We start from the raw sequence: 21,405 nt of genomic DNA on the forward strand, positions 1-21,405 counted from the left end.
CTGAATTCAATAGGATTCAATAAAAAAACATACCTGTGTGTATCCGACGATGGGCTTTCAGATGCGAGCTCTTGGTGTAGACTTTGTTGCACCCATCGTAATCACACATGTGCACACGCCTTCTTTTCATGTCTGGAGAGTCTGGGTCAGCTTGGAGGTCCACATCTGTATTTGTACTGCGAAGAAGATGAGACACGTTGATGGAAGGTGTGGTAACCAGTTCTGTCATTTCAAAATCCGTATGACAATTGAAAGATTAAAGAAGCACTCAGACATGTGGAGGCAGGTGCATTGATTCTGAACAGTCCCCATGAATAAGGCAGATTCATCCATCCGACGTTTCGGGATTATAGTGATCAAGTGACGCAATAAAAACTTCATTGCAACACTCTTTTCTTAAAGGAGAAACTTGTCTCTTCTGCGTCACTAGTGGCTACAAACTGAATTTTCTAAACTCACCCTAACATTGTTTGGACAAACATGTGCACCAGCCTCAAAATCATTGTTTGATTCATCAGTCTAGTCTAGATCAAACAACTAAAGCAACTAAAATCTCATATTTTAAAACAAAATCTGAAACAAAAACTTTGTAACCCGGGGCAATACTTTAACATACCCACCAGGGAGCGCTAAAGAGCAATCCTGAATGCCTCTCTAAATTCCATGCAGCTGGACAGCTTCTAGTCCAATGCCGATCTTCCCCCCTCCGCCTGTGATGTGTTTTTTTGCCCATGTCTCTCCCCTCCTTTCTTCCTGTGTCTCTCTCTCTTAGCCTCTTCCTTTCCCCTCCCCTGCTGCAAACCAGTTCACTCCCTTTCCCCTCTTTCTTCTAACTCATTTCCATCTAATTCTTTCTCTCCCCGCAATCACTTGACCACATGTCTAAGCAATTATACACACCGGCAAAATACCCCCTTGTTCTCCATCCTGCCCTGTTTCTCTGCCACTTGGGTCTCTACTTTGCATTTTACTCTCGCTTTAAAAGCGTTTATAAGGTGTGACGGCATCGCAAATTATGTAACATTGTTTACACCCAGTTTGGAGAGAACCCTGCCCAGCAACACACACAAACACCCCCATCAGAAGAGGATGCATTCAGCTTATAATCAACACAAAGAAGACCCATGGGCCTCCAGTGTGTTGGGGTTACATAACAGTCAAGAGTGGTGCAGTGATATCATTAGACCAGGATGGTATTTATTAGGAAAATAAACTACGAGACAAACACATGTATTTGCCAATATATTTATTAATAGATTTAAAGAGACCCCACTCTTACCTGTTTTCCATCCCTTGCGCGCTAAGAGAGGCAGATCCAGATTCTGTGCCACTCTCTGCATCACTGTCAGTCTGATACTCGACAGGAGAGGTTGAACCTGGCTTTATACGCACTGAAAATATACAGATGCAAGTAAAAGAATAAGTTTAGTTTATAAAAATATACAGGTCCAAATGTCTGTGATCACTAGGAAAATGATCTCAACACAGAAATTTGAATTGAACTAAATTGGCATTTAGGATTGGTTTCTACATTAATGACAGCATTTGCTTGATCTTGCATGAACCCCACAAATTGTGCAAAACTTAATGATTCATGTTTTACCAGAATGATTAGAGAATTTGAAAATCATCTTATATGCTTCAACAAAAGCAAGAAAATCAGACCTTTACTACAAAGGAAATGTTCAATAGTAAGTTTCTTTTTATTTCCAGGTAAATTTCCCAAGATTTCTAGTGTGGTGTCAGAATTTTGGACCTAACTCTATACACTGTATACGTCAGTTAACATACTGATATTGTTTGAAATGCGTCCCTTTGAAATGCGTCATGTATAGAGCACTGGGTCTATTCCTCAAAACAGCTGTTTGTTGTCTTCCAGCTTAACGTTTAATTCAAACAACATAACATTCAGAAACAAGTATGCATCAGACTATTTTAAATGAGAATAATTTTTATTATTGAGAGAAAAAAAGCTACATAATAAAATGATGGAAATACTGCAAGTTAAACTTAAGCTTGATATTGACATAGGGTGTGGCCGGTTGGAAACTGATGATTTCTCTGTTGATGTGACCTTTAAACCCCCACAGAGTAGATGAATGGGACAAGCTCCATAGTATACAAAGATTATCTTGTAAATGAAAGGGGAAGGGTGGTTCATTAATAGTTTCCTCCCAGCAACCCCAACAACCACACAAGAAATGCATCTAGAGAAATGATCTGGTGTTTGGGACATTATTGGTTCAAATGGGCCTGTTCAACTGGCCTCCACTTCTGAACCACCCAAATACAGAGTCCAAAAGAAACGGATCCATTTCACAATCTCTTTGAAGACGTTCTCCACCCAAAAAACATAATTCACCATACTGATTCTTGTGTTATATCCGAGGCTTTTGACTAGGTCGAGCTACAAACTGTTAAACCCAAAAGATAGTAAAAGAGAACGCCTCCCTGAGGTTGGACTTAAGGGTGTTAGATACAGTAAGAATACATCTTTAATCCTTGGGTGGAGTTTTCCCATTAAATTGATGTTCTTACTGTCCAAGACCTGCACCGTGTCTGTCAGAAAGGTTGAAAGCCAAGAGATTAAAAGGGAAATAAAAAGAAAACCTGGGGCGGACCAAACCGTTATGCTCTAAAGGGATGGGTGTGGAACATGCATTTGGAAAAAGCTCATAAAAAATAATGACACATCTCTGAAACAAATATTAACAGGTTCTTTCAACATCATACACTCTTTTTCAACTCCATTATTTTCAACCCAAAAGGGATGAACCCAACTTTTGTGTTATCCAGTAAATTAACCTGGTTCAACCCAAAATGTTGGTTTGTTTTAACCCATTGTTGGTTTGTGCCTTTTTGATCCAGCACTGGGTTAAAATTCGCTCAGCATTGTGTATAGCCAAACCATGGTAACCACAAATGAACCATCATTTTTCTACAGTTACCATAGCTCAACCAAAAACTTAGTTTTTTACAAATAATAATCAATCCACCGTAAAATAATGGGTACTACGTTGTTCATTTAATAAAATCCCATTTATTAATGGCTATAATATTATGTTGCATAGATACGCCTCTAGTCTCTCCATCAGTGCACATCAGTGTTAAATTTCGCCTCATTTTATCAATTACAACGTAAAAAGCAACAAGATCCGATAGAAATAGCAGCACAGTTCTTTTTAACCAAGCTGCACTGTTTTGTTCATTTATATAGCTACGTGTGAAAGCTTATTAGTTATAGTGTTAAAAGAGTGACGGCATTTGTGGGAAATTCTGCCTGCCAAGGTGAAGTATTGTGTCCTGCCTCAAATTTACATCCGATTAGCCGAATAAGTCATTCTCTGACCTTGACTTGTTTCTTAACCTTTTACATAGGGTGTGAATGTTTGTCAGGACACCGTACTTGACAAGGGTAAACAATTTCCCACAAATACCATTCAGATGTTATTACTGTCATTTGCTCCTACAAAAAACGCTTTGATCAAAAGCCTCCGTGACTGATAAAGCGCTGTAAGATTTGCTTCCTTATCTATTTTCATTAAAAGTTTAGGGTAGCTTCAGCCTCGCCCTCCGATCGTCTTTTGTGTCTCACGAGCGTGTCCACATATATGAGGGGAAAATGTGTCCGTACGCTGATAACTAACCGCCACTGGTACAAAACGGTAAGAGGGCGAGACCGAGGGTGTGACCTTCGCAAGGAAATGAACGACAGAAATAAAGGTCAGATGATCAGCAGTACCATGAAGAGTTTTAAATAGAGGAGACAATGTGTCATATGTTCATTCTTGCTGAACAATGCCACTCCTCATGTGTGACTACAGGATCAGTTGTAATGGTGCCCTGTCGCTCATCGCTCATCTAAACATGGACGACAAGGAACAAAATGTAACAAATCAAAAGATTTTATCCGCTTTCGAAAAAGTTTTAAACTTCATGTCATTTCAAACCTGAATGACTCAGATGGACAATGTTTGAACACAGTCAACACACATTATTGCATTTACTGCAGCTATATATATATATATATATATATATATATAATGATGAGATGGCTCCAAATTTAAACATAACCACGATAAAAAACAGGAAAAAACAAGTTAATACCTGCTCACATTTATTACATAATTTGCTCTCAGTCTTTGTTATATCTCATATAATCGTATCATGGATTGTCAGTGAGGCATCTCCAGCCACACCCGTACGGGGGCATATATGGCACATTATGAAGAGTTTAACTAGTATTTTCTCATAACTAGAATGGGCTCAGTGGTGGACATTAAAAATAGTTTACTTAAAATAGAGTACTTTTATTTTGTAAAACGTGTAGGTCACTACATTGTAAAGCACAATCACTTGTCACTCTAATATAAATAATATTAATAATAAAATATGTTGTTCCCCGTACTTTGACGTCAGAATATTTTCTTGAACCTGTTGTGTCGGCTGGAAAAAAAGACTGTAAGATACAATACCGTCTCCTGATTCAACAGCTCACTCACTCAAAGATACGGTTAAAGCTCTTCAGATAATAAATCACTGAACTGTTCATATCTGTCTCGATATGATCCGCAAGATCCCTTTGACTGAGCGTGAGTTTATAACGCAAAATGTTGGTATTGATTATTGTAAACTGCTTTCACCGTTTGTTATCCATAAAGTGTCATTTGCTGTAAAAGTTCATCCGTTTAGGTTCACTGGATGAGGTGCTTGAAAGTGGACATTCACAAATTTGTGTATCATCTGTACAGGTAAACTATTATTTACGTTATAACTACAAATAACGTTAAATTTTTAATAGTTAAATTGTACACACTGTATATATGGTGTACATGTCTGTGTGTATTTATATTGTTATGTAATTTTTCACCACACAGTTTGTTTTTCTTAATATTGTAAATACCATTTTGTTATTTTCACTTGTTGCACACTTGCATAAAGAGAAACTTAGACTGACAGTTCATCCAACAATGAAAATTCTGTCATCATTAACTTGCCCTCTTGTGGTTTCGAACCTGAATGATTACAAGAATAAGAAATTAAGATATTTTGAAGAATTAACAGTACCCATTTACATTGGTTTTGTGACAATACAATAGAAGTGAATGGGTGCCGGAGCTGTACGGAAACCAGTTTTCTTCAATATATCTTCTTTTTTTGATCCGCGGAAGTCATACAGGTTTGAAATAACGGGGGTGAATAAATGATGACAGAATTGGAATTTTTGGGTGAACTATCCCTTTAAATTGACATTGAAGTTGAATGTTTGGATAGAGTGAAAAGTTTTATAAAAAGGCTTATTAATCTTTCTCAGTGTCAACATAAGAATTCACCATAATGTCAGACCGAACCTATCCATGCTTAGGACAAACCAGCACGGCAAAACAAATAAACGTGGTTCATCTTTTTACTTTTAATACTTAAGTACAATAAAAAACAAGTACTGTTATACTTTTACTCTTAAAAGGGAATACTGCTACTTCTACAAGTACTGTTTTATTTGGTTATCTGTACTTTTCTGTAGTAATTGATTCGTGTACTCCCTCCCCCGCGATTCTTTACCCAACAACTTATATTTTAACATGAAGTTGTTGTGGTTGTGAAGCACAGAGTTCAACCTGGAAGTTTCAGCTCAACGGTCAGACGGCACGTGGCAGCAACTTGACACCGGCGCGCTGTACTAAATTAAAGAACAGCACGAGAAAGAGAGACAGACAGACCACTAGAGCTACAATCGTGCATGTGCAACAGGACACGGGCGTCTCACCTGATCCCTCCGACCGCCCGTCGCTCCCGATGAGAGGCACGGTGATGGCTGCGGTGGCCACTCCGTCCGTCGGCACGGTCGTGTAGACCAATGGTAAGGACTGGACGACCACTGGGATGGTCTGCAGCTGTCCGACTTTACTGGGCATGCTCACAGAGGGTATGGTGTGGATGACATGCAAGATCTGCTGACCCCCGATACCTTGAGTAGAGGCCAGGATGGAGCCTTGCGTCAGCACCGTGGGGATGGTAGCGCTGGCTGTGATGGTTTGGCCCAGCAGGTTTGTGTGGGTCGAGGTTGCCGTGGCGACAGGAAGGGAGGGGCGGGGCTTGTTAAGAGACAGGTCCACTGGTTCCGTCTGGTCGTCATTTGCGAGTTGAGTGCTGATGGCGCACAGCGGAGGTGGCGAGGATTTGATTTTGAGGTCTGTAGGCTCCGGAAAATCGTCTAACGGCTCCTCTTTCTGCAGAAGATGGAAAAACAGAGGACAAGTGAGAAGAAAACGAGGGTAGGGATGAGCGAGCAAACGGGGCAAGGAGAAGATTAGGAGAGGGAGGAAGAGAAAGTGATCAGCAGATGATTATGCAGATCTGCTGTGCAGCAGCTTCACAAACACAGGAACAATAGCCGGCGAGATCGGGCCTCCGAGCTGCAGAAAAGAAGGCCTGAACCTGGCACTCGTCCAGCGCAGCCAAGCCCAGAAACACGCTTTTATAAACATGCATGCACAAATCGGACGTCTAATCTGTCTTGCATTCGTGAATGAATTCGTGTTTGAATCCAAGTAATTTCCCTCAGTAGCAAGACTTATAAACCAAACTGGGTTTATATGCTTTATTACATGAAACACATCATCAAAATATGTAAACAGCATTGATACCATAACCCATCGGTTATCGCATATCTTTTAACCACCGTTTAGTTTGGGCCGAACTGCTCCTGGCAAATGCAATTGCTTTATAAATGTCTTTGTTCTGTTGAACACAAAAGAAGATATTTTGGGAAAGCAAACAGAACTGTTTCTCAAATATATTTCTCTGTGTTGATCAAAACAAAGAAATGTATACAGATTTGGAGGGTGAGTAAATGATGACAAAATTCTTATTTTTAGGTGAACTGTGCCTTTAACAGACTAAATCTATCTGAATCTAAACTAAGTATAACGCTATTGATGCTGTAAAGGTTACCTCAGGTATTTTAAGATATGGCCACACCATTGAGTGGCGGTTCACTCGAAGTTTTCCAGCTCTCTTATATTTTTGTGAAAGTTCCTAAGAATGTCAGGTGCATATGATGTTTGCCATCAAACTAGCACGCTAACCATGCGCTAACATAGTGACATGTGGACTATATGAGCATTAAAAGGATAGTTGACCCAAAAACCCAAAAGAAGATATTTGAGCCTTTGACTATCATTAAAATTTTACTACTATGGTAGTCAATGATGCCCCAGTACTGTCGGTTGCTAACATTCTTCCAAATATCTTTCTTCGTGTTCGACAGTAAAGGAACAACTTGAAATCACGACAGAATTGTCATATTTGGGTGAACTGTCACTTTAATGATAATTTGTTGTTGTAGTTCATTAGTTAAACAACGCTAATAAAAAAGTCAAGAAAGGTAAGAACAGAGGTTGTACAGGCGAGTTGTGTAACTGAAAGGAAGGAAAGAGCGGCCGAGTGGGCTAGGGTGGGAGCCAAACAGAGAAAAGGGGGAGAGTGGGTGGGAAAGGCTTCCGGTTGCCATGGAAACTGGGAGGTATATCAGCTGACTCATTTTACCCTCTCTCACTTCATCCCACCCACCTCTCTCTCTTGCTGTCTGTACAGTTCTCCACCCTGCCACCTCAATCTGTCTGCATCCCCACCCCACATCCGCTCCACCTATGAGTTGTTTTCCGATCACTCTTACCAAAAGATGGCACGCAAGGATGTGGCACTACAGTCAAGAGGACGACATCGATAAGTGACCCAATTATCACTAGCGTGCTGTGTGGGCTGTTAATTGAGTGTGTTCAATATCTATTAGCGGTGGTAGGAAACGCTCTCGGCCTGCGGTGGCGAGTGAATGTTGCGATAAGGAGGAGGCTTGTGGCTGTCATTGTGAAAACCAGTTCTATAGATTTTGTGTTGAGGCTGAATGATCCTTCACAACTACTTTCACGTCGACTTTACACAGGGGTTAAACAAAACAAAGAATTGCAGTGTTAATGATCGACACCAAAAGTCGAACATTGGCGATGTTTAAACGACTTAAAACTCAAATATTTGAAAAATATATATTTTTGTCTACATCAACCATGAAAATGAACAGCAAATCAGAACATATCTGACGTTTAACATGTTTGATGTTTTGAGATTTTACTGTGGGCTTGGCTTCCAATTGTTGCGCAACAGACGTGGAAGCCAAAATGTCTTGACTGATGCTTGTTAGCTAGTTAGGACAAAAACTCAGATTGACAGGGAAAGAGATTCAATATCTCAGGAGACAGGAGGGAAAGCTCATGGTAAGGGACAGTTGGGGAGGGAGAGAGAGAGAGAGAGAGAGAGAGAGAGAGAGACAGGGAGAGAGACAGGGAGAGCGAAAGCAGGGGTAACATTGCAACGGTAAGTATAAATAACCTCTGCAATAACCTTTCCAATAATAATCAGGGAAATTCACCATTGATAATATTTACAATGAGGTTCCAAGATCACATTTCATTATAACCCCAAAAGGCTCCAATAGAAAAATAATCATTTGATCAGAATGACAAACAACAAAGCCTAACAAACAACGATTTGTGCTCCGTTTACAGTCTCAGTTGTGCATACTGACAGAATTAGTCAATTTTTAAAATGTTCATAAAACAGCAGGAAAACGAAACTGACGAAAAAGATCAAGGGTAAAATAATGATGATGATGCAGAATGCTAAGCTAAAACAGCTACACTTCCAATTAAGTGTCGATACCAAAATTTCAGAAGATGTGGTACGAAAGCAAAACATGCGAACAAACACTTAAAGATATATGTTATCAAATTAAAACAATGTAATGTGGCTATTAAGCATTTCTCAATTATGTAAACCGAGTTTTTTTAAGGCAAGCCAGTAAATAAAAAAACACAGGACAAGGAAACACATTACGATCAATAACACATTACTGCTCCATCATTCAACTTTTCCTGAACATTATCACAGAATTTCTTAAAGGTGCTGTGTGTCATTTTTGGTAGGATCTATTGACAGAAATGTAATTATAATATACATAACTATGTCTTCAGGGGTGTATAAAGACTTCCATATGAAGCATTATGTTTTATTACCTTAGAAGGAGCTATAACTATCTACATACACAGCGGCTCCCCTTACATTGAGTTCACCATGTTGTTTCTACAGTAGCCCTAAACGTATTTAGGAAATTTTCCTAAATATGTTTTCCCCTTCAGCAAGAAGCAAAAATTTGAGAACATCTTTGTTCTGAATCAGCCACCGTAGTGCTTCTAAAGGGAGGGGGGAGTGAGCCGTTGGTTGCAATTCGTGACCTCAACACTTGATGCCGCTACATTGCATACACTGGACCTTCAAAAGGTGGACACCATTGTTTCTACTGCAGATTCGGTTACTGAATTAGGTACGATATTGTCCAGTTACTTTCTTTCATCCTTACCACCAAATATTCATCATAGATCTTGTCTACCTGCTCAATCTTAACATGTTGTTAACGTGAAAAATCTGCTAATTTGCACTATAACATCGAAAAACTGAGATCAAGCACTTCTCTTACAGTCCACATCATTATAACTCACTTCTTTAATCATTTATCGAACACCTAACTTTCTGGATTCATGTTTGAGACAAAAACAAGCACGTATCCGCCTCTCGCGGAATTTGTGAATGTCAGGATGTTTTTGTCCGGCTGCAGGTCTGGGCTATGTTGTGGCAGTTGTTTAGTCAGCGCTGTTGTTTGCGAGTCTAAAGGGCGTGACGTGACGCCACTGATACAGATGATAAAATTTAGGAGTGGCGGAAACTGCTGCAACTGAGGGTGATTTTAGCATCTGTGTTTGCGGCCATGCCCATCGCATTAAGAGGGAGTGTCACGTAACCGCTCCTATAAACACTTCGCCTACCCGGAGCCTCCATAGCCGGGTAAAGGGGCACATACCGTATTTTGCAGCGATCTGTTATTGGATGTGTGCCAGATTAAACTTTATACAAATGTGCAGCTCCGTAAAGGGGTGTATAAAATTGTTTCGATAGACAAATGCCCTTGTGTTTCAGCGCAGTTACGGAATACTTGGCAAGCAACAGCGAGCCCCTAACTTCCTTTTCACAACCGCACAGCGTATCAGATTGCGCAGGTGAAATCAACCAAACGGCAGATCCTAACGGCCACTTGGGTACTTTTTCCATGAGTGGAAAAGAAAAAACAGTCGACCTTCCTAGACGTCCACCCCATTGGAACAGATTCTCCCGATCAATGGCAAAGCTCTTCTATAATAAACAGCGACTGTGTGCGAGTCTTCATGAAGGGCTGGCTGGACGAAAGCGCATTAGACACAGAGAAGGATGTGTGTGAGTAGAGGATAAAAGGGTGTGGAGGCCATCTTTGTACACGAATGTTCCCTTTAGATCCAAAGTAGGGGCTGTTGCGGTGTATGTACAGTGTTTGTGAGTCTGTGTGTATGTGCCCCTGCAGGTATGTGGTGAGGAGGGTTTTCTGAGGGAGTGGGAGTGTTGCGAGGGGGTGGGGTAGTGTGTCGTTGTGTGTACGAGTGTGTGTGTGTTTAGACAGAGGGGTGTGGGGAGGCTACATCACAGCCGTTCCAACTCCCGCCAGAGCCTCGTTGCCATGACTACAGCAGAACGGAAGCCTCCCTTGATATATCCTATTAGGCCTTGGTGCGACTAGGAAGGAAAGATAGAAGGACAGAAACGGAAATGTACAGAAAAGTGGAACACACGGTAGCAGGGTACAAATATAATAAAGGATAATAAATTTCTTTTTGGGAAGAACTTAAATTTGTAAGATGACAAGATAGTTCGAGTTACTGACAGTTGTGAAAATGGCCAAGGAACCACATTTTTAATCTTGATATTATCCTTAAGATAACATTTTCCACTTGATTCATCTTGCAAAACTCTTCATCTTCTTTCCAAATTTCTATACCAAGGGTAAATTAACATACAACTGCGTACATGAACTTACACATAAACATAGAAAGTAACAAGTCAAGCCATCTCCAAAACACCGACACGGCCTTTTTCTAGTTCACAAAGAATGTCACCGGACAACTTGTGGACCTAAATCATGGACCCTCCATTGAGCTTAACTGAATTCATAAAATCGTTATAATTTTTTTTAATTCATATTGAAACCAAATCTTTCAAATGTTACATATATTGTGATCATAATGATCAGAGTATGTAATCATTGTTTCCATTGCTAAAGTTTTTAAAATATACTTTTAAAATATTACATTTTAAAGTCTTTAAAATATAGAAACACAAATCTTCTCTAAATCAGCTTTGAACTGATACGTAGCATGAAAACTGCAATACAAATTCAAATAAATATATATTGAATTATCCGTTTTTGAAACATTGAATCTTAACCACTAAATTCTATCAGGTCAGCCATTGCAATCTTACAATATTTGTAGAAAAACACAATAAAGGTTTGCTCAAACACTCCAGACTTCTCCAAAGAGAGTCCTATCAACCCTGCCCCAGTCTAAAGGAACTGTGAGGACCATTGACTTCATTCCCATGACACTGTGCAAGTCTTCACAGCCTCCTCTCCACAAATCTCCATCCCACACTATGAAGTTCAACACAACCCCCTCCCAAACACACACAATAAACATTACAAAAGCCTACTCACCACCATACATGCCACCTCCTCGGGCTCTGGCTTGATCTGTATGGATGGCATCTCTTCAGCGGGCTCAGAGGTGGCTGCGGTGGATTTCCTCGGACTCGTTTGACACTGCAAAGAAGAAAAGAAGGTTATGAAGAACGCATCGCATCAAGGTGTAGTCTTACAGATGGCAAGAAGAGTTAGCAGAACGTTGACCTCCAAAAAATTCCCTCCAATCGAAGCGACAAAGTGTTTAAAAAAACAATAACGAAAAGTGTTGTTTGTGGGGGGAGTTAATGAACCTCATAAGACTGATGTGAATAGATGGTCAAACTTTCTAAAGCTCGAGTTAGTTGGGGGAGGATGAGGCGATGAGATCAGGGAACAAAAGAGCAATAATGAGTGAAAATCTTTGGGATTTGGGAAAACTAAACGAAGAATTTAGGACAAGTGATGATAAAGAGGAAGAAAGACATAAGACAGTTTTAAAGTTACAAAAGATGTTTTCTATTTAAAGAAAAAATACCACCCTAACCTTGTTCTTAAGGCTGACCAGCTGAAGAAATATAGAAGGACAGTAAGAGCAAGAAAGAAGGGAGGAGTATTCAGCAATCCTGCGTCAGCTAGGCAGAGTCACACCCAGTTCTTTACAATCGAGATTGAGAGAGAGAGAGAAAGAGAAAGAGAGAGAGAGATGTCCTGTCTCACACAGTAGACTGGCCGTATTAGCGAAGAGAGAGAGAGGTTGAAATGTGGTAATGCTTAGGCATGGGGGTGGGAGGCGGAGATCATGTGACCCAGCTGCAGTAGATTCCACAAAGAGGTGTGGCCCCCCATAAGCTGGGGTGTGGCCGCACTCAACGTGCCCCTCCCCCAGTCTGGCACAAACAAACTGCAAACATATGCAATAAGGAAACAAACACCTTTCTGCGATAAGTGGTAAAAACTGGCGTTGCCAATTAAGTCTCGTGCACTGAATGCGGCAGGACATCTGTAAACAAGATCGAAAACAGACACTCGCCACTACGCCCATTGAGAGGAAATAAATGTGTGTGTTAGTGGGTGGAAAATAAAAGAAACTGCGAGTATTAAGAAGCTATTAGAATGATAGTGTGAAACGCTGACCCTTGGTGATGTACATTAGTGGCCAAAAACTGAAGTATTTGATGCATTTAAAGTTATAGGTCACCCAAAAATGAAACATCTGCCACCATTTGTACACCCTCTTATCATTTCGAACCTGTATAACGTTCTTCTGTAGAACAAAAAGAAGATATTTTTAAAATGTTGATTACAGAACAACGGCATTACTCATTGACTTCTATAGTATAGACCCCAAACCAATGCGAGAGAATGAGTACAACCATTGATTGTTTGCTTTATTAGTGAGGTTTTTTGAATAAAACCAATATTCCCGGATATGCGGTAGTTTGCCTTCTTGGCAAATAATTTCTCAAAGGTTTAATGTCTAAAAATACCACACATTTTGATCATACAATTGAACTAATCTTACAAATATATACACACTTTTGGCCACTACTACTGTAAATTAAACAAACGATTCATATCTATTTTAGCATCTAGAACATGTATAACAGAGTTGATTCTACGATGGATTAAGGTACATTTTAGTAATATATGGTATACAAAAATGCTTGCATAAACCTAGGTCAACAAAAAATACGTTCTTTACGTTTTCACTAAAGATGGAGCCTGACATCGCAAGAGACACAATGGCATGCACTGTTTGTCAAAAACATGAAGGAAATAAACAGCGACGTAATCCTTCATACACTCTTAAAAAAGGTGTTTCCAAAAGGTTCTTCGATGCCATAGAAGAGCCTTTTGGTTCCATAAATTCCGGTTTTAAAATGTTCTTTGTGGCGAAAAAAAGGTTCTTCAGATTATAAGTGTAGAAACTAAATCTTTTCCCTTAAATAATGCAAAGTTTTATTTCACCTGTAACAAAATACTTATAGCTGTTAAATTTGAATTAATCCATTCATCATCATAAGCAGAACATCATTTTGCAACTTTTTCTTTTTCAGCTATAAGACTTCATCTACAACCAGGGCAGATCTGTGACTTCTTCAATCTTCAACGACTGAAAGCACTATTTGTCCACCGGCAAATCTTTCCCAGAGATGATGATGATGATGTATATCGGTAAGGAAGCATTATCAGAGCGTGCATGTGTGTGCAAAAGCTACCTTGGGAGTTTGTGCATTGGTTAGTTCCAGGAATAAAAGAGGGTGGGGTGGGTGTGACCCCAAGCCCCTCTATGCCCCAGCAGGAAGTTGTGAAGAGGAGGGGGTTCTCATTACTAAGAGAAGGAATGTCAAGGATTAGAGAGAGTAAAGTGAATGTATAGATGAGAGCAAAGAGAGTAGAAAAAAGAAAGGAAAAGGGAAAGAGGTGAAGAAGAGAGTGAATGAATGGGGGTGGGGGCAGAGAGAACCATCGTAATCTGGGTCATGACGTTCTCTCTCACTCAGTTGCTCTCAAGCCCCGGTGGCAACGAGTCCCCGCCCCAGTGCAGCGTGGGTAGAGTGGCCGTCTGGGACTGCATAGCTCACCACACACGCCCTTCTGTCCAAACCTCTTCACCAAAGAGATTCATACTCACTGTAACTAATGTTTAGGGAGTATTGGCGCCAATGAAGAACTTTACAGTCCATCAATCTTGACAAAACAATCCTAGTCTTTTCTAGTCTCAGAAAGTTTCTACACAGCATGTGATATAAATGAAAATTGGGGGTCATGTGTTGCCATTATTCATCCTTATGTCATTTCAAACCCAAAAGAAGATATTTTGAGGAATGTTGGTAAACAAACAACATTGGCCCCCATTGACTTCCATTGTATGGACATAAAAACAGATTAGTGAATTCTCAAAATATCTTCTTTTGTGTTTCACATGAGGAAAGGAAAGAGTCATTAACAGGTTTTGAACAACATGAGGATCCAAATTGTTGTGTACCTTTTGCTGTGAGGAATTTGACATCCCTGCCATTATTCTTCACAAAATGGCTTTTAAATGTCCATTTAGGCAAAAACCACATCAAATTAGTCTTCCCGCCAGAGCAAAAGTATGAAAGCCATTAACACATCATTTAATTTGCCAACAATTAAAAACCCAACCGTACCGCCATGACACACTATCTCTCGGGTCAGCTGTGGCCTAATGGTTAGAGCTTGTGATCAGAAGGTTGCCGGTTCTAATCTCAGTGCCAGCAGGTCATGACTGAAGGGCCCTTGAGCAAGGCACCTTACCCCTGATTGCTCTGCTGTAATGTGCCACTGTATAAAAAACTACTTGTAAGTCGCTTTGGATAAAAGCGTCTGCCAAATGAATAAATGTAAATGTAAATGTAAATAAATATCAGGGGCTTCCCATTTTAGATCATTCTCAGTTCTCCAAACTTGACCCTAAACTAGGACACGTCAAATTGGACCTCAGGTCAAAAAACATCCCTCTTTGAAGCTGAGACTGTTTGGCTGGTTTTATGGGAGAACGCCATATTGCTTACTGGAACCAGAATGGGATAAACTTATAATAAACAAGGCCCTGATGGGAAAGTTAAAGGACTTCGGTTCTGAAAGGGTAAAAGCGTGTTTAAAGCACGTTGCACAATCGTGTAACACGAGATTGGACGTTGGCTCGTGCTCCATACCACGGCTAGGCCAGACTGGACCCCCCCTTGGAAGAGTGGTTGAGCGGGTGCAGAAAGGATGCAGATGGTAGGGGGCTGGGGTGGTGTGGGTCATTTTCTGAGCAGTGTGGGACAGTTTTCCTAGCAGCAGGGAGGGAAGGCAGGGCCTCTCCACCTCCCTTGCTGTTGTGTCGCTAGTTTGACTGACCGCTGTAAGTTCAAAAGTTAAACCTTTGCCCGAATTCCGAAGTGCGAAAGCGGCACCGCTCTCAAACCTGCTTTCCGTAGGTGGGAGGGAAGTGTTTGCCATTAAAATTGTACAAAAGTTAAACTGACAGGAAGCTTGAATAATGATGTGTTGTTGAAAAGACAGTGGAAATACAGCACAGCAAACATATCTTTTCACATAACAAAACATTTGAACTGAATGCAAAGGAGGCATAACTATCCTCTCCCGACATTGCACCCAAAGGTTATGTCACAGTTCCTTCTAATGTTATTTAGATACTCATCCAACCAGATCTTGCGCAATGAAGATCCAAAAGAAAAACCTCAATCTTGCCGTTATCTAATCTATCGAACTCCTGCTTCAGACATAAACTGAGAGGTAGTGGGCTGTTTTGTCTAACCAGCGCTGGGCACATAAATGAGCATTCAGACGTTGGCCTGTAGTTGAGCACACTGCTCCATAAGCCCAGAGAGGAAAAACATCATGTGAGATCAGCTTTCTTTATCTCTAACAGAGTAAAGATGAAAGAAGAACTGTATTCGCAACCTCTGCTACACAGCAACCTAATATGTGATTCTGTCTCCCAGAATCCTGGAATATTAAACATTTACTGCTCATGCCTCAGTGTGAAAAATCTCATTTCTGTCATCATTACCATTTTTGGGTAAAGTATCCCTTTAAGATCTGCACAATATCAGCACACTCGTCCTGCCTCTACATTGCAAATAAATTGGTGTCCAGACACTTTTGAGATCACGCATATGATGGAAATTCGATCAGGACACTTTTGGCGGAAGCTGCAGAAGACCACTTATAATTTTAGAAATGACGTTCAGTTTATTGCAAATAATGATCGATTCGCTTCACAAGACAATAATATGTCATCAGGAGACACGTGATTGTTTTGTTTTGCACGTGATTTAATTCTCAATTTTTTTATATTTCTTCATTTAATAAACATTTAAAGATGTTAAGTGTATCAATCTTACACTATTAAATTATACATTTATAATAACATTATAAGTGGTTAAGTGACCATTTACAAAAGATACAATTAAATAGGCCCAATAACTATCATTTGTTTTAATAGTCAATAACCCAAAGTAATAATCGCAAATAATTGCTAAAGTCGCAAAATAGGCAATTAATCAGCATAAGCAATTCATCACAATTAATCGTCCGCCAAAGTTCATTATTGTGACAGCAATAAATCCTAAATGCCAAAAAACCATGGATTATAGCTTTAAACGCCCTTTGTTCATCACGGTGTTCCCTAAAATGCAGTTTTCTGGGCTTATTCCAATATATCGGAAATATACTAAAAATGGTAACGCAATATATTTCCTTATTGGAACCAAGTGCTTATATTTTTCTATAAATGAAAAGCGGCAATTCCTTAGATATCTTTCAATATATTGTAATAATATATGAACAATGTATTATTCAACACAATTTAAAATATATATAAAATAATTGAATATATTGACAGTTAATATGTATGGACAAATATTCTGTTCTTTTCAAATTTCACTCTCAAAACATGGTTAGAAAATTTGAAGGGAGATTCTGAAGTGGTCATCTGTAACATCTGATTGCGGCATATTTTTCATTGCCCTACTTGTTTGTTGTGATCGTTGAATGCAATATGTTGTGGCATTGGGGATAACTGACTGACAAGTAAACTCTGCTATTGCTTTTCTCACAGCCGCTCGGCCAACTCCATGCATTTCCAAATAAGGTACTCAAGGACCATCTAGAAAAACAAAGGAGATGTTCCTTTAGTCTTCACAGAGGAAGGCTGCCTTCGCAACACTTGGGGGGGACGGCTCTCTTTTGTCATGAAAACAATGTCCCGGTTGTGTGCGTATGTACGGATCTGTGTGTATGTGGACATTTTTGCCACTGCTGTTTAAATATGTCAGAACAATGTAATTTTAATGCAGTCTGTTGGGGCCTGGGGCACATCTTGTTCTGTGTACCAGCCAGTGCTGTCACTGCGTCCCTCCATGTAATCAACTCATCGGTCCAAGAGCTACAGAGAAAGAGGGAGAGAGACAGAGAGAGAGAATACACATGTAAGGTCACAGCTGTGCAGGGTGTGTGAGAGGTCTGAAGGTTTGGTGCGTATTACCCTCGGGATCATTTTGTTAGTCTTTTAAAGGTACAACACCTCACTTGACCAAAGACCTTGCTGTGTCCATACTATGGTCCAAATGGTAATACCATGGTACATTGACATTAGTCTTATGTAGTCAAACTTTTGACAGCTGGCATAAAGTCTGCGTCACTTCACAGCTTGTTTTAGCCAAAATTGTATATTGCACCTTTTGCACTCTCAGCTAAGCCTACAATCCCATAAAATATTAAAGATATCCCCAAATAAAAACTTCAATCCAGTCGGAGTGGTCCAACATGCAGCGTGGGTCCGCTGCGGGCGACCCGAGCTCGAATACCATCTCATGGTCCCTTCTCGATCCCACCCCCCTTCTATCTCCCACTTCACTTCCTGTTTTCTCCCCCACTGTACTATCTAAATAATAAAAGGCAAGAAATGCTGTGGTTTGAATCAAACGGCGTCAAGCTGACAGTTCCTTCAAAATCCAACCCAAATCCTCAAACTGTAAATAAGTATTAGAAAATATCTGTTGCATACTGGGGTAATGAAAGAGAACATTTTCAAGGTGTTTGTACTACCTCGGATAACTTATTTTTGTTTGTTCTTAACAAAATAAAGGTTTTGCGGCTTTTTTTAGTCACATTCCACCTGCTGTCTAACACACGGGTCACGATTACAAACACAGGAAGTCTTCAGGTTCACGGCAAGATCTCGCTAGGTCTAAATCGCCACCCAAGCAGCGTCAGTGAAGGCTGGCCATGAGTAAAGTCTCTTCTGTCTAGAACTCCACCCTTTCCGATTCAGCGAGATGTGTGTCTGAAAGTGACACTGCTGTCTCACACAAGTCACGATGGAACAAAAGGGCTGTGTGCAACATGCAGGGCAGCCTGCTCTGCCACAGCAGAGTCTGCGGGGAGATGAAAAGAGAAGCAAGCAGTCTGAGAATACTCTCAGAGAAAAGAGAAACTAAGGGGTTTGGAGTTGACCATAAAACCAATACAGGAACTACTTGAAAAGGTCAAGGCCAAGTGACCAGTAGGTCACACAGTTAAATGAGAGACATTCGGTGAGAGAACAAAACCCTGAAATTTTATGAGCTGAACAAACGAGAGACACTTAAATCATTTCAGAGAATTTTTAGACGTAAGAGTCAAGATTCTGAGGCATAATGTGCACAGCCTATCAAACTTGTGGGATAAAAGGCGACATACCAACGTTTCTAGCTCTACCAACACAAACATAAATTCTCAAACATAAAAACATTGTTCGGTAAAAGCAATGGGCTCTCTGTTGTTTTGGATAGAGGTGCACCAATACTTAATTGTTCCATCAATACCGACAGCAGATTATTCAGAGGGATATCTGCCAATACCAATAGTTTGGTTATGTTAATTTGCAATAACTACATTTCTTAACTTTCTAATCGTTATTTGTATAACAATCAGCCTATTATTATTAAACATCAAATTGGGGATGTTTCTAAACATTTTATATATACACAAATTCATTGCATTTTCCATTTTCTTTTGAATGATAGAATATATCGGCCCTGATCATCAGATACCAATTATTTGCAGATTTATCGCTGAATCACTAGTTTTGGCAATAATAAATAAGCTTCTTACTCTCAATATCTTAAATCTACGCTAAGAGGTTGTTTACACGACAACGTTTAAAAAAAAGCATGCGTTTTTTATGCTGTTTTTAACACTACGACAACGTTTTGGGGGACTGAAAACACAACATTTTGTGCAAGTATGCCCAAAACAATAATGGCGTCCTACAGGTGTGTTTGCTTGTGCTATACAAGTTCATTAACAGAAAAAGGTCGATTTAAATTACTGCACCACTACAAAAAGCAAAGACGTTTTACTTATTTAATCTTAGGTTAAACATGGATACTGTCATGATCTGTTCTGTGTTCCCCTGTTATTTTGGATTTTTATGTTATTTCCTTTTTCATAGCATGTTGTGCTGGGCGATATATTGTGCAATTCTTAAACTTAAGTTTCCTCAATGAATCACGGTTACATGCCTCAACCTCCGAAAGCTAAAGAGGGCTCTCGCGCAGAAACTCAGACTACAGGACACAGAAGAAGAACGATTTACACACAGCTCCAGGAAATGCCAATGATCATGTTCTATCGCTGTTCTTTAAACCTTTTGAGGTATTTTATGAAAATAAAGTTTATTTATAATGATGATGTTTGACGAGTGTTGCTTTTTCAAATACACTTCATAAACATTTACAGTTAGTCATTTTGCAGACGCTTTTATCCAAAGCGACTTACTGAGAGTCCAGCAAGCAATAAAGCGATATGTCATATCTTGTCTTTGCAATATGATCATTGAAGGACAACTGTCCATCAAATATGACTCTGAGGTTCCTGGCTGTTTTGGAAGGAGTGATTGTGGCATTGCCAAGTAGGAAGGTTAGATCGTGTTGCAAATACGAGTAGTTCTGTTTTGGCAGGCTTCAGCTGGAGGGGGTGCTCTTTCATCCAAACTGAGATGTCTTCTAGGCAGGCTTTAATGCGAGCTGCTACAGTGGTTTCGTCTGGGCGAAATGAGATGTAAATCCGGGTGTCGTCAGCATAGCAGTGATACGAGAAGCCGTGTGCCTGTATAATGGGTCCCAAGGATGTTGTGTAGATGGAGAAAAGGAGTGGTCCAAACACCGATCCCTGAGGAAACCCAGTGATCATGTGGTGACCAATGGAGAGCTCCTTCATGACCACGTGAAGGATCTGCTGGAGAGTTAGGATATGAACCAGCGGAGAGGAGTGCCTCAGATTCCTAGAGATGACCTAGAGGTTGCTATCAGAATCTTGTGATTTCCCTTTTAGACTTATATTGTTACAGAATCAATTCACCACTCAAGTAACATCTCATCAGATATGGTCCTCGAGGGTTGCTGGACGAATTTGTGGATTATGTTCTGCTGTGCTTTGGTTCCACGTTCACAGTATGCAAGGTGAATTAGGGGGTGGCCCAAATTTTTTTTAGGGAGGAAGTAGGTTGGGGGTTTAGTGGCCACAGAGTTCGGAGCCCGTTCGCATGATGGCTGCCAGTCTGGAGCTTGCTCGCCAGATGGCCACCTCTCCAGAGTTAGCTGACAAGATGGTAGTTTCAAGGTACAGGCATCTGATCTGCTTTCTTACCTGGAGGATACTCCTCTGGCATCTGTGCCGGTGGCTGGAGTCTCTAAGGTCTCAAGATGATTCGAAGTCCTGTGGTTCTGGAGGCATCTGTTCCTGAGGTCCTGTCCCTGGAGGCAGCATTGCCGGCTGTGGTTTGAGCCTACTGGTGTGTCTGGGCTGTGTATTGCTCTCCAGAGGCCGCTGATAAGATAAATGCTTTGGACTCTTCTGTGCCACGTGCCGCAGCTAAGGTGGCAGCTCTGATGACTTCAGCCACATCCAGGCTTCCAGCTCTGCCTGCGCCTCCATGTCGTCCAGCTCTGCCTGCGCCTCCATGTCGTCCAGCTCTGCCTGCGCCTCCATGTCGTCCAGCTCTGCCTGTGCCTTCATGGCGTCCAGCCCTGCCACGCTCAGGCTTCAAGCTCTGCCTTCCACACCCAGGCTTCCAGCTCTGCTTGCCACGCCCAGGTTTCTTGCTCTGCCAGCTCCGCCCTGGTAAACTGGAAAGTGTCTGCTCCACGCCCAGGTCCAACTCTGCTCCAAGAGCCTGGAGATTTTCTTTTGAGTTCCTGTCCTGTTTTGTAGTCATTTCTAGTTCTCCCAGATTTGTCTTGTTAGCCCTCTTTAATTTGAGTGAAGTCGTGCCACTCGGCGGCCAT

General features: G+C 40.7%; 1 protein-coding gene across 1 annotated transcript in view; it reads right to left on the reverse strand.

Annotated features, from left to right (window-relative positions):
* The window catches only part of klf8 (Kruppel like factor 8), a 30,591-nt gene that overhangs the window by 3,336 nt on the left and 5,850 nt on the right, over nt 1-21,405 (reverse strand). The window contains exons 2-5 of the mRNA XM_079486651.1: nt 11,633-11,737; nt 5,768-6,230; nt 1,280-1,391; nt 34-176 (exon numbers count right to left, since the gene is read on the reverse strand). Of these exons, the coding sequence (XP_079342777.1) occupies nt 34-176; nt 1,280-1,391; nt 5,768-6,230; nt 11,633-11,737 (823 nt within the window). The remainder of the gene's footprint in view (nt 1-33; nt 177-1,279; nt 1,392-5,767; nt 6,231-11,632; nt 11,738-21,405) is intronic.

This window comes from Barbatula barbatula (assembly GCF_947034865.1).
Source record: "Barbatula barbatula genome assembly, chromosome: 22".
NCBI classification, from domain to species: Eukaryota; Metazoa; Chordata; class Actinopteri; order Cypriniformes; family Nemacheilidae; genus Barbatula; species Barbatula barbatula.